The sequence below is a fragment of the Mesoplodon bidens genome (genome assembly GCF_964165515.1).
Source record: "Mesoplodon bidens genome assembly, chromosome: 18".
In the NCBI taxonomy this organism is placed as follows: domain Eukaryota; kingdom Metazoa; phylum Chordata; class Mammalia; order Artiodactyla; family Ziphiidae; genus Mesoplodon; species Mesoplodon bidens.
In genome coordinates, this window is record NC_138175.1 from 38,707,316 (window position 1) to 38,721,346 (window position 14,031).

The window sequence follows — 14,031 nt, forward strand, 5'->3', positions numbered from 1 at the left end:
ATGCCCACCTGCACATACCTCACCTGCACAGGCTCACCTGTACACACCTGCCCACCTGCACACACATGCCCACCTGCACAGGCTCACCTTCACACACCTGCCCACCTACATACACGTGCCCACCTGCACACAGAGGCTCACCTGCACACACATGCCCACCTGCACACACCTTACCTGCACAGGCTCACCTGCACGCACATGCTCACCTGCACACACATGCCCACCTGCACACACATGCCCACGTGCACACACCTTACCTGCACAGGCTCACCTGCACGCACATGCTCACCTACACACACATGCCCACGTGCACACACATAAAAAATACCCTCAGGTTCCCCACGTCAAGGACACAAAGGGCTGTGACTCCCAGAAGCAAGGCGAGACAACGCCCCTGGCCCCCGGTCCGGCTCCTCTGCCCACATGGCAGCTCCTGTGGGGACAGGTCAGCCCCACTCACCTTGATCTCCACCTGGTGCCTCTCCGCAGCCTCCTCCATCTCCCGGTCTTTGTTCCTCAGCTCAGCCTTCTTCTCCTCCAGCTGCCTCCGCGTGATCTCCCAGAAAGTGTGGATCTTGTCCCGCTCCAGCTGGAAGAAGTTGCGCTCGGCCCGCTCGCGGTCCAGCTCCTCCCGGATGCGGCCAATGTGTTCCTCCACCTGGTGGGCAGAACAGGGCCCGTGAGGCGGCCCAGCTGAGCGTGGGGCGGGGCGGGCCACCTGCCGCCAGGGGAGGGTGGACGGAGAAAGGCCAGGAAGGAAGAGGGAGGGGCTGCTCTCACCTCAGAGTAAGTCAGAGCTAAAAGTGAGAAGTTAAAGCAGGGAGCTGGGAAGGCTCGGGGACAGGGAACGTGCAGCAAACAGCAGAAATCTCTTGTATTTGGCCAAGAGCCATAAAATGATTATATGCTTTTATTCCTTCCTGGGGATTTACACTAAAGAAATTTCTCAAAAGAACACAGGAGCTTTCCGCTTAAAGATATTAGCTACACCATTATTACAACAGCAAAAGAATTAAAAAGGAAATGATCTAAGATGCTTTTCAGTAGGAGGATGGTTGGGAACTCCCTGGCGGTCCCGTGATGAGGACTCCGTGCTCTCACTGCTGGGGCCCGGGTTCAATCCCCGGTCGGGGAACTAAGATCCCGCTAGCCACACAGCGCGGCCAATAAATAAATTAAATAAATAGGAGAATGGTTGAGAAATTAGAGTATATCAGCTAGAGGGTTATATGGCCCAACAACACAAAGATATGAGAATGATGTAAATATGTTCACAAAACAATGCAGAATGTAAAAAAAACTTTCACCTTTAAAGATATAGGTTAAACAAAAAATATACAAAACCAGTAGACCCGAAACAGTCAAGATGGTTTGGTCCAGAGCCAAATGCAAATCTGCAAATAGGTTAAAGGAAGAAAAACCAAAAAACAAACAGGGCCACCAGGCCGGGGCGGGGCTGGGCTCCCCAGGAGGGAGGTCTACAGTGGGGTCTACTGTGTCAATCAGACAAAGGATCTAAGCCAGACTTCTCCCAACTCTGACTGGCTCACGCTGGACGTTCCACCACTCGATATCTAGATTTCTTATAAATATCTAGATTTCAAGCTTCTCTTCAAACCTCAGCAAACAGACAGCTCTGGAGCCCAGGGCCCACAGGTTAATATGCAGCGAACTGGCCGCAGCTGCCCTGAGTCTCTCACTCCTGCCTGGGCCCTGGAAGCTTCCCAGGTGTCCACGCCTGGAACACCGGACAGCAAGGCTCTGCTCTGCAAGACTGGCCACTGCCATATCACAGTTCTGTCCCCACCGGACAGGAGGAAATGGGGAGCCAAGAAACAGCCTGACGGCTGGGGCAGCGCGGTGGGTAAGCCGTTCACGCGGCAGCCTGGGGACCTTTCCAAAGTGCAACCTGACCCACCACCCTCTGCGAACACTGCCGACAGGCTCCCTGCCTGTGACACAAAGCCTCTCCACTGCTGTTCAAGGGCCTCGGCCCAGCTCTCCAGCTTCAGGTCTTATGCCTGTTTCAGTCACCTTTCATTTCCTTATCTTAAAACCACCAAAAGTAAGTAAGGGTCATTAAGGCTCACAGGAGTGCGTGTCAGACGCTCCCAGACCACACTTGCTCCCACAGTTTGCACACGTTACAGGTCTCAGGAGCCTTGTAATTGAAATTGTAATTATATAACCATGTTCTCTAGCCCTTAAGTTCATCAAAATGAACAAGTGGCCAAAAATAATTCACAGTGTTTAATGGTAAATGAAACAAATGAGAATGCTCTAGGTGTATGTACTATGATAACAGCTCTGTAAACATCTGGTGCCTACAAAAGACAAGAATGAAAGAAAACCCAGAAAACTTAAAACAGCTTTTATATCAGAAAGACATTTCCTTCCAAACTCCTACTACCCTATAAAAAAGTTCACCCATGTGCCTGTACCGCGTTGTTTTACAACACGTGCTGTGCTTGGGCGTGCAGGCGTGGGAGGGGCGTATCCTCATGTGGGCAGGGCAGCAGGAGCCAGGCTGAGGAGAGGTGCACGCGGAAGCGGGGGCAGCGGTCTGAAAGAGGCTCCTATGAGAAGCCCGGAGTAGCAAACCCATCCCACACCCCGACCCAGCGCTGGTCCGAGGCTCAGGCCAGCCCGCTCACCTGTTCCTTGCTCATGTCCTCCGGAGGAAGACCATCAACAATCGGGGTACCTTTGGCTTTCCCTTTCTTCCCTTTCTTTTTGGGCACCTTTGGTTGAAGAATAGATGGTTGGGTTAGAGTTCACCTTCTGGCTGGCTGATTCCCTCCTGGGGCCGCTTAGGAGAGGAATTCCTGTTCTGGAACGTCCAACTGACTGCCCGCTGTCTCCTGCTTCCACCCAGACCACATCACTCTGCCCTAAGTTTCCCCACCGTTAACCACAGACACATTCTGTTGATACCTTTGGAGCAGCAAGGAGAAATCTGCCTTCTCAGCAGAGAATATTGTTTTCCCTCAGAAAGGAAAGGAGGGAAACTTGTTCCTTAGTATATAGCAGAGACCTTCTTGGTGTGGATGCAAAATCTACTCGGCCTCAAAAAGGAAGATTCCCCAGTACCACACTGTCAAATGTTATCCCACTGGCTATAATGCTTGGCAAGCACCATAAAGAAACCTGCAATCAGCTGTTCAGTGAGTGTAGGAAGAAGTGCCTCACAGCAACAATCAAAGCTGGCAAGATGAGGGTTCCTTCCTTCAAAACACAAAACCTCAGAGAACCCTGGTGGAGGGAGCCGGAGCAGATTGTGGTGCTCACTGCGGGCTCTTTCAATGGGGCAAGGCCGCTTTTAACAACTTCAACAAGGTGCCAGACGAGACCTTCCACCCTCACTCCAGGGCTTACTTACAAGCAGCAACGTCCGTCTAACCCTGTCTGTGCTCACCGTCTGGAGGGCTGCAGGGGAGTGGCTAACCAGCCTCCAGCTTCCTCTCGGGTCCCTTCTAAACTCAGCTCCCCACTCGGGCCAAAGAGGTCCATTTGATTTGAGGTCACGTGGTTTCCCCTTCCCAGGACTCTCCACTGCCCCACTCAACAAAACAGTGCTGGGGAGACAGCGGCAAGGACAACAGACATCCCTACTCTTCCTGGTGACGTTCTAGGGCAGGAGTCAGATGACAAACAGAGAACAGAGACATGGTGCCGAGAGGAGGAAAGCAAGAAGGCGGGAGAAAGGTGCTGTGGGGAGGGGGCAGGGAGGGCTGCGGGTGCATTTTTAGTGAAAGTGGTTGGGGCGGCCTCATAGAGAAAGGGGAGTCTGAGTTGATGTGCAGGAGGTAAGGGAAGGAGTGATTCAGACACCCAGGGAAGGGTGGTCCAGGAAGAAGGAACAGCAGATGCAAAGGTCCTGTGGCAGAAACATGCTGGGGTTGCTTGAGCAACAGCAAGGAGGTGAAGCGGGGTTGAGGAGACGATCAGGGTCAGCCACAGAGGGCCTGGTGGGCCGTGGTGAGGACTCGGGCTTTTATTCTGGGTGAGTCCAGGGACGTGACCTGACTTGGGTTTTCACAGGATCCCTCCGGCTGCTGAGTGGAGAAAGAATTGCACGAGGCAAGGATGGGAGCAGGGAGCCCAGAGAGGTGGCAATGGTGGCAGGGGAAGAGGCGAAAAGTGGTTGGAGTCTGGATTTGATGGCAAAGCAATAGGGTCTGCAGACGGATTGACCAGGAAGTGTAGGGGAAAGAGCAGAGTCAAGGGCCCGCTGGAATTTGAGCCGGACAGCAGGGCAGAGCAGCTAAAAGTGGGCAGCCAGGCAGGATGTGAAGTGCACACGCACCCTTACACCAGCTCTCCTGGTTGATCAAGCAGCTGCTCCAGCTAAGGCCATTTCTCGCTAAGGTATTCTGATGGTCCCAAAGCTACTAATTATGTTATTAGGAGAGGGGTTGGCCTCCCACCCAGGACAAAGCAGGGAGGGCTGCTGCTCAGAGCCTTAGAGACAGAGAAAAATAGCTGAGATATGCAAGGCCTTCAAATCTTCCTCACCCAGCAGCTCTTTGTGTGTCTTGTTTCAGAATCTGGCCTTTCCCCAAAGTCTAAACTGAGATTGGCAGTTTACATCTGACTTTGAATCCTTAAACCATCTGGGGCTATATGGTGTAAGGTAGGGATCCCATTTCATCTCTTTCCAAATGAATGACTGGTTTTTGGTCCCCAGCTTGGTTTATTAAGTCTCTCCCTTCCCCATCAATGTGACCACTGGCCACTTTGGCCTCAGACCACATGTCCATATCTTGCCTGGCTCTCATCCTGGGCTCTCTGTTCTGTTCCATTGGTAAAATGTAAAATTCTATTTATTCCCTAATCTCGGAGATAAAACATATTCAGCTGGACGGGTAATCAATACATGTATTGATGCTGGGCAGAAGGTGATGGATAGTCCAGGCAGCAAGGTGCCTCAGAAGGGTACAAGGTCCCCAAAGCAGAGACCGTGATGTCCCTTTGCTTGACAATACATTCTCGAGTAACTTGACTTATATATCACGTTATCAACTTTTAATGAAACTATCTTCACAAGAGACAGAAGGCATAAGAAAGTACTAACAAAGAAACCAAAAGGTTACAAATCATAATCTACAGACACAAAAGGTCACATATCGTCTGATGCCATTTCTAAGAAATGTCCAGAAAAGGTAAATCCATAGAGACAGAAAGCAAATTAGTGGTTGCCAGGGGCTGGGGGGAGGAGAAACAAAGAGAAACTGCTTAATGGGTATAGGGTTTCCTTTTGGGCAAACGAAATTATCCCAGATAGGTGGGTTGGCAGGAAACTAGATAGAGGTGATGGTTGCATAACATTATTAGTGTACTAAAAGCCACTGAACTGTGCACTTTAAAATGGTTAACTTTTTAAAATTGAAGTATAGTTGATTTACAATGTTGTGTTAGTTTCAGGTGTACAGCAAAGTGATTCCGATATATATATATATACATATAATTTTTCAGTTGCTTTTTCCCTTATAGGTTATTACAAAATATTGAGTATAGTTCCCTGTGCTACAAAGTAGGTCCTTGTTGTTTATCTCTTTTATATATAGTAGTGTGTATCTATTAATCCCAAACTCCTAATTTATCCCTTCCCCCTCAAAATGGTTAATTTTTATGCTATGTGAATGTTATCTCAAAAAAAGAAAACACAGTTAACGCAAGCAGAAAATAAAGACGATGGTCCTGTTCCTATTGTAAGCTGTTCCTATTGTAAGCTCTTTTTAAGCCACATTAAAAAGTAAAGTCAGGGACTTCCCTGGTGGTGCAGTGGTTAAGTATCTGCCTGCCAATGCAGGGGGCTCGGGTTTGAGACCTGGTCTGGGAAGATCCCACATGCCACGAAGCAACTAAGACTGTGTGCCACAACTACTGAGCCTGCGCTCTACAGCCTGCGAGCCACAACTACTGAGCCCACGTGCCACAACCACTGAAGCCCGTGTTCGTAGAGCCCATGCTCCGCAGCAACAGAAGCCACTGCAATGAGAAGCCCGCGCACCGCAAGGAAGAGTAGCCCCCGCTCGCCGCAACTAGAGAAAGCCTGCGCAGCAACGAAGACCCAAAGCAGCCAAAAATAAAGAAAAAAGAAAAAAAAAAAAGTAAAATCAGTGATGTTTTCAGCAGAACTAGCAAAAAGCTGAATGAAACTTTAATTATCAAGAACATCATTCAAAATAGAGCCTTTAGGTTTTATCATTAGTAATGACTATTGATAAATATAATGCTATGTAAAATGTTTGATTTTTTAAAATCTTCCTCACCTGTTTTTAATCTACTTTTTATGTATTTTTTTATAATGTACCAAAGTGGAGTCATGTACGTATACAGTTTATAAAAAACAGGTGACGGTTAAGGCCTGGACTTTGGAACCAGACCTTCTGGGTTCAAATGCCACTTAATTGATGTGTGACCTCAGGCGAGTCACTTCAGTCTCCCTTTCCCTATAGTTTCTTTCTCTATAAAATGGGATTAAAAGTAGTGCCCACCTCAGAGGGTTGTGAGGATTAAAATGAATGGATGCATGTAAATAGATATGCATTAGGCACATGCTTACCATTTTTACTGCCACGAGTGTAGAATCACAAGTATTGTGGCCTCCGCCAGGCGATCAAGGTCAACATCAGCCATGATAAGTCGAGTGCATACTATGTACCTTTGATGTGATAAGATGGGAAGGGCACTTTATCTCTGTGGTCTTCCTCCCAAACCCCTAACCCCTTATCTAATCACGAGAAAGACATCAGACTAATCCCGAGAGAGGCACATTCTCCAAAATCCCTGGCCAGTAGTGCCCCAAAATGTCGAGGTCATCAGCAGTAAGGAAAGTCTGAGAAACTGTCACAGCCAAGAGAGGTCTAAGGAGACATGACGACGCAGTGTAATGTGCTGTGCTGGGTGGAGTCCTGGAACAGAAAAAGGACATTAGGGGGAAACTAAGGAAATCTGAATCAGTTCTGGAGTTGGGTTCATAGTGATGTTGGTTTTTCGCTGTGACAAACATCAACCAGGTTCTATCCCCTCTGTCCCCCTGATTCTGCCCTGGTTCTCCTACAGTCTCATCCCCACATGGTGACCAAAGGGATCATGTTAGAATGCAAGTCCGCTCACACGTCCCTCCTCTGCTCGGAGCTCTCCCATGGCTCCTGCCTCACTCTGAATCAAAGTCCAAGTTCTTACTGTGACCATCTGCCCCCATCCCACCTCTGCCCTCACCTCTCACCCCCTCTCCCTCCTTCACTCCCCTCCACCCACACCAGCCTGCTCCATATTCCTCCAATGCACCAGGCACACACCTGCCTCAGGACCTTTGCACCAGATCGGTGAGGCTCAACCTGATTCTGTTGGCAGTCGTGATCCCCAGCCCCTCACCCAGCACGTCCACCTCCCTCTCCTGCTTTGCTTTACTTCAGAGCTCCGATTACTAGCTCACGTGTGACTCTGATTTGTCTTATCTATTGCCTGGCTCTGCGAGGAGGGTGTGAGCCCAATTTTCAGTCTGTTTTGTTCCCTCTGTGTAAACATGGACTGAATGACAGAGGGGGACCGTTCTCCGTGGTCACAGCTGATTCTGAACAGAGTAGGTGTGTGACCAGGTTTGGGGGTGGGCGTGGTGGGCAGGGGGGGCACATCACAGGCTGACCAGGGAACCATCGGGCAGGGCTCACAATGGGGGATCGGCCACTGGGATGAGAGCAAGGCCCAGGGGCCCAGAGGGAACCTGTCAGGGGCAGATGGGAGAGGAGGTGAAAGGTCACAGGTGGGGGAGGGGTGAAATTGGGCCCCACCACAGAAAGCTGCTCAGAGAAGGGAGAACTGAGCAGAGGTGCTGATGGGGCCGATGCCATAGAGAACGTCTCAGAGACAGACACGGAGAGAGAGAGGAGGTGGGCGCATCTTCCCAGGACGGTGGGGGGATGCTCCACAGGACTTACCCACCCGCCCCACCCTGCACACCAACCCAGGAGGCAAATTAAGCCAATCAGTCTACACCAGTGGCTCCTGCCCCAAATGCCAGGAGCCACCCCAATATGGAAGACAATAAAAACTCCAGGCAAGTGTGCAGAATGTGTACAGACACCACCCGGATGAACCCTGTCAAGCTGGTTAGGAACCCTCCACAGGGACAGGACGCCCAGACAACGCCTGCATCCCCACCGACATCTTGGACGGCTCGTTCACAGGTGCTGTGGAAGAGAACATCTCTCAAGTCCACAGATTAAGAGTTAAAGAACCAACAACAGCAGCAGGGACTGCCATGATGGCTTTCAACCCTCACTCAGAAAGGAGGGTTCTAGAACATGCGATGGTGGGGCACACCTCCATCAAGAAGGGAGGGGAGTCTACAGATAATTTCTACCTGGAATCACACAGAGCTTGGGGCTACTCTAATTCCACCCTTAGGAATAATGGGGCAGATGTAGAACATTCAAGAATGTTCACAGCACCCTTGAACCAACCCAGATGTCCATCAACGGAAGAATGCATGAATACGCTGCGGTCCATCACATAATGGAATACTACACAGCAACGAAAAAGGAACAAACTACTGGTATATACAACATGGAATCATCTCACCAACATCGTGTTGAGTGAAAGAAAACACCACTGTACAGTTTCATGTGTAAAGTACACACCCACTTTTAACTATGGAGTTAGAATCAGGATGGTGGTTCCCTGGGGGTCGGAGAGGTGGGGGGCAGATGGAGGGGCCAGAAAGGGTTGGGGCATCTTTTGGGAGGAGGTCATGTTCTGGGGGTTTTTTGTGTGTTTTGTTTTTAAATCTGGGAGCCAGTTACATGGGTGTGTCCAATGTGCAAAAAATTCATCCAACTGGACATTTATGATGGGTGCTCTTTTCTCCATGTTGTAATTCAAAAAAAAGTTCCCCCAAAGGGGGAGAAGACAGAAGAATACAAAATAACTGCCTTCCTCATCTACTACTGGTAGAATGTAACATGGTGTGATTGCGTGGGAAACAGTCTGGCAGCTCCTCGAAGGGTTAAACAGAGTTACCCTATGACCCAGCAATTCCACTCCTGGGTACATTACCCAGGAAACATGAAAATATGTATGCACTGAAAAACATGTACACAAATGTTCACAGCAGCATTATTCATAATGGTCAAAAGGTAAAAGCAATCCAAATGCCCACTAACTGATGGATGGAGAAACAAAATGTGGTCCATCCACACAACGGAATATTACTCAGCCACGAAAAGGAATGAAGCACTGACACATGCTACAGCATGGATGAACAGAGAAACCATCATGCCAAGTGAAAGAAGCCAGGCACAAAAGACCACATATTATATGATTCTCTTTATATGAAATGTCCAGAATAGACAAATCCATAGAGACAGAAAGTACATCAGTGGTTGCCAGGCCTGGGATGGATGGGAGTGGCGGGGGAGGCTGATGGCTCAAGGGCACAGTGTTTATTTTGGGGGTGATGAAAATGTTTTAAATTGAAATGGTGATGGTTACACATCTCTGCGAATGTACCATAAACCAGAGTCGTACATTTTAAATGGGTGAATTGTATGATACGTGAACTGAAGCTCAATAAAGCTGTTTAAAAAAAAAGTAACTGTGAGAGTGTTAGTTGATCGTTGCTAGGCGGAAGACACGTTTTCTACTCTTCTGTATGAACACTCTATTTCAAAATTAAAAAAAAAAGAAAACTAGCAAACATGTACTGACCACACCCAGGCACTTGATTATTCCCATTTTACAGAATGAAAATTGAGGCAACACCCCCCTGAGCATGCCCCAGGTCACAGAGTAGGTCTGCCTGGAAGCCGGGCTTTTGGTTGTTAAGTGGCTGGGTCCTCCCGATACCCTGCTGGTTCTAGGGGGCAGAAGCATGAGAGACTGGTTTTGGAGTGTGGCTGGGACAGACCTTCCAGCCCTCTCCTCTGCACATTTGCTTCAGCAAATGCCTCCTACTGCTTTGCTGAAATCATTCCTTCCTTCAATTCAAAAATCAATAAATATTTCCCAAACCCACATTATGCCTGAATTTCTTCAGAAGCCTCCTCAACAGTCTCCCCACCCCCACTCCCAGTCTAGGGATCTGGTTTGATCCTGAGTCACCTCCTGTCTCTCCTCTGCCCTGAATCCGAGCAGAGTTCTTGTTTCACTCGGAGTCAAAGCAAACTCCTCACTGAGGCCCACCAGGCCACATAGGAACTGGCCCTGCTCCCACTGCCCCCATTCCCTGCCCTCCCTCCTTTTTCCACTCAGCTCCAGCGACATGGGCCTCCTTAACTTTCTTCTCCCTTGCCTGTCTGTCCAGGGCCACCTGGCAAGGGGACTGTTCCCAGTTTCTTTTGGGGGGGAATGAAAATGTTCAAAAATTGATTGTGGTGATGGTTGTACAACTCTGTGAATATACGAAGAGCCACTGGTGAATTGGAGGGTATGCGAATTACATCCCATAAAGTCATTTAAAGAGAAGCACCAGAGGAGGCATAAGGTGGGAACAGGGATGCCAGGGTGCTTGCAGAAGAGACAGGGTGGTCTTGAGAGGTATCTGGATTGGGATGGAGGCTGGTGGGGGGAATCACCACAGTGGCACATCAGCTGGGGGGCTTCAGTTAGCTGCCCGCCACTTGGAAAGCCAGCAGGATCTCTGAAAAGACCCCAATGTGGTGACTTTGTCAACTTTACAGAACACACCAACTGCAAATAACAAGAATGGACTCACATGTTGTGAGAAAATGTTCACAACACATATATCAGACCAGGACATATATTCAGAATATATAAAGAAATACTACAACACAATAAGAAGACCAACAACCCAATTTAAAAACGAGCGAAAGGAGACCTACAAATGGCGCATAAGCCAATGAGATATTCGACATCTTTAGTCATGAGGGAAATTTCAATTAAGGCCATAATGACACCACTACATACCCATTTGAAAATTTATAAGATTGATAACAGCAAGTGGTGGTGAGGATGTGGAGCAACTGGAACTCTTATGCATGGCTGGGGGTGATGTTAAATGTTCCGGCCACTCTGGAAAATGGCTTGACAGTTTCTAATAAAGTTAAACATATCCTCATCCAACCCAGCCATTCCACGCCTAGGTATTTACCCAAGAGAAAGGATGGCATATGTCACACAATGATTAGTACCCGAATGTTCAAAGCAGCTTCATGTGTAATGGCCAAACACTGGCAACAGCCCAAAGGTGCACCCACAACCAAAGGGATAAACAGATTGCAATGTATTATACCTGCACAATGGAATTACTGCACAGCAACAAAAAGGAACGAACCACTAAGATGCGCAACATAGATGAACCTCAAAATCACTGTGCTGGGTGGCAGGAGCCAGACACCAAAGAATACAGGCTGTGTGATTCTACTTACATCAAACGCTAGAAAATGTTCTGTGCCTTGACTGGGAAGGCGGTTACACAATAGTACTGATTTGTCAAAATGCATCCAATAAGTACCCTTAAAATGGATGTATCACTTGGGGGGAGGGATAAATTAGGAATTTGGGATTAACAGATATACACTACTCTATATAAAATAGATACACAAGAAGGACCTACTGTATAGCCCAGGGAACTACACTCAATACCTTGTAATAATCTATAATGGAAAAGAATCTGAAAAAGAATATATATATGGGGCTTCCCTGGTGGCGCAGTGGTTAAGAATCCGCCTTCCAACGCAGGGGACACAGGTCGAGCCCTGGTCTAGGAAGATCCCACATGCCACGAAGCAACTAAGCCTGTGTGGCACAACTTCTGAACCTGTGGTCTAGAGCCCGTGAGGCACAACCACTGAAGCCAGTAGGCCACAACTATTGAAGCCCACGCGCCTGGAGCCTGTGCTCCGCAACAAGAGAAGTCACCACAATGAGAAGCCTGCGCGTAGCAATGAAGACCCAATGCAGCCAAAAATAAATAAATGAATGAATGAATGAATGAATGAATAAATAAAAGAATATATATATGTATAACTGAATCACTTTGCTGTACACCTGAAACATGGTAAATCAACTACACTTCAATTTGAAAAATTAAATTAAAAACATTTTTAAATGGATGTATCACATTAAATATAAATTATATCTTAATGAAGTTCATTACAAAACAAAAACAAAAACAGACTCCAACTCCAGACTGCCTGGTTCAAACTGTGGCTCCACAAGTTACCAGCTGTGAATTGGGGCAAGTACCTTCACTTCCCTGCCTCAGGACCTTTGCACTTGCTGTTCTCTGTCAGGAACACCCTTCCTGCAGATAGCTACGGGGCTTCCAGCTCACCTTCTTCAGGTCTTTGCTCAAATGTCACATTTTCAGCGAGGGCAGGTTAAAATGACCACTCGCACCACCAGCCCTCTCCACCCACTTTCCCTTTTGCTCCACTGCATTCAGTACCTTCTGATGAGTCCTATCATGGGTCTCCCCCACCAGCCAGCCGGTCCCCAGACAGTGGGGATTTTTGTCTTGTTCATGCTATATCCCCCCTCCTAGAATAGTGCCTGGCACACAATACGCACTTAGTAAATAACTGTTGAATAAGTGAGCTAAGGGATACATGTTACTCCCATTTGGGGATGTGAATTGCAAAATGCTCAACAAGTATCTAGTCAAGGAAAGAAGGAGAAAGCACAAGGGAAGATGGAAAGAAATGGGCTTCACCACTAACCTCAAGGATCTGAAGCTCAGAGGGGCGAAGGCACTGGCCCCAAGTTACACAGCAAGGAAGGGGTGGAGCTTGGGTCCCCACTGGGCAGGCTGACACCACCAACTACCTACACTGCACACTGCATGCTGCCCCAGAGAAGGGCATGAGCCCAGACCACCATGAAGCCCAGATTCCCTCCCCTGAATGACAGGCAGCAAGAAGGATTGGCGGTCTCTGTACACAAAGACTACTCAGTCAAGACAGAGAAAGCAGGGGCAGAGAAAACAGGCAGGGAAGAGGGAAGGAGAGTGTTTCGGGGAAAATTAAAGACAAGCCAGTGAAAACCAGTGGTCCCATCCGCCAAGTGGAAACAGAGATGAGAATTTAGATGCACACCCCCACCCCATTTAAAGATGTTCAACATCATTAGCCATTAGAGAAATGCAAGTCAAAACCATAATGGGGGGTTTCCCTGGTGGTGCAGTGGTTAAGAATCCACCTGCCAATGCAGGGGACACGGGCTCGAGCCCTGGTCCAGGAAGATCCCACATACCACGGAGCTACTGAGCCCGTGCGCCACAACTACTGAGTTTGCGCTCTAGAGCCCACGTGCCACAACTACTGAAGCCCATGCACCTAGAGCCCGTGCTCCGCAACAAGAGAAGCCACCGCAATGAGAAGCCTGCGCACCGCGACGAAGAGTAGCCCCCGCTCACCGCAACTAGAGAAAGCCCATGCGCAGCGACAAAGACCCAATGCAGCCAAAAATAAACAAAAAAATTTATAAAAAACAAAACATAATGGGGTACCACCTCACACCCAGTAGGATGGTTATGTTAGAAAAGAGAAATTGGAATCCTCATGCATTACTGGTGGGAAAGTAAACTGGTGCAGCCGCTGGGGGAAAAAGTCTGGCAGTACCTCAATAACTGAACACAGAGCTATCATTTAACCCAGGAATTCCACTCCTAGGTATAGACCCAAGAGAATTAACATACATCCACACAAAGACTTGTGCACAAATGCCCATACCAGCATATTCACAAGACACAAAAAAGTGGCAACAACCCAAATGTCTATCAATGGATAAATAAAACCTGGTATATTCACATAATTGAACATTAATCAGCCAGAAAAAAGAATGAAGCACCGATCCATGCTACGACATGGACGAACCTTGAAAACATTATACTCAGTGAAAGATGCCAAGGACAAAAGACCACACACATACTGGATGATTCCATTCATGTGAAATGTCCAGACAGGCAAATCTATGGAAACAGAAAGTAGATTAATGGTGATCACGGGCTTGTAGTGGGGAAGGAGGGCTGGGGGAAATGAGGAGACTTCTCATGGAAATGGGATT

The 14,031-nt window shown here is 48.2% G+C and overlaps 1 protein-coding gene across 1 annotated transcript in view; it reads right to left on the reverse strand.

The window, feature by feature from the left end:
• The window catches only part of LOC308606359 (dynein regulatory complex subunit 4-like), a 70,705-nt gene that overhangs the window by 28,525 nt on the left and 28,149 nt on the right, over positions 1-14,031 (reverse strand). Inside the window, exons 3-4 of the mRNA XM_081217129.1 lie at positions 2,655-2,741; positions 461-658 (exon numbers count right to left, since the gene is read on the reverse strand). Coding sequence (XP_081073255.1) covers positions 461-658; positions 2,655-2,741 — 285 coding nt within the window. The remainder of the gene's footprint in view (positions 1-460; positions 659-2,654; positions 2,742-14,031) is intronic.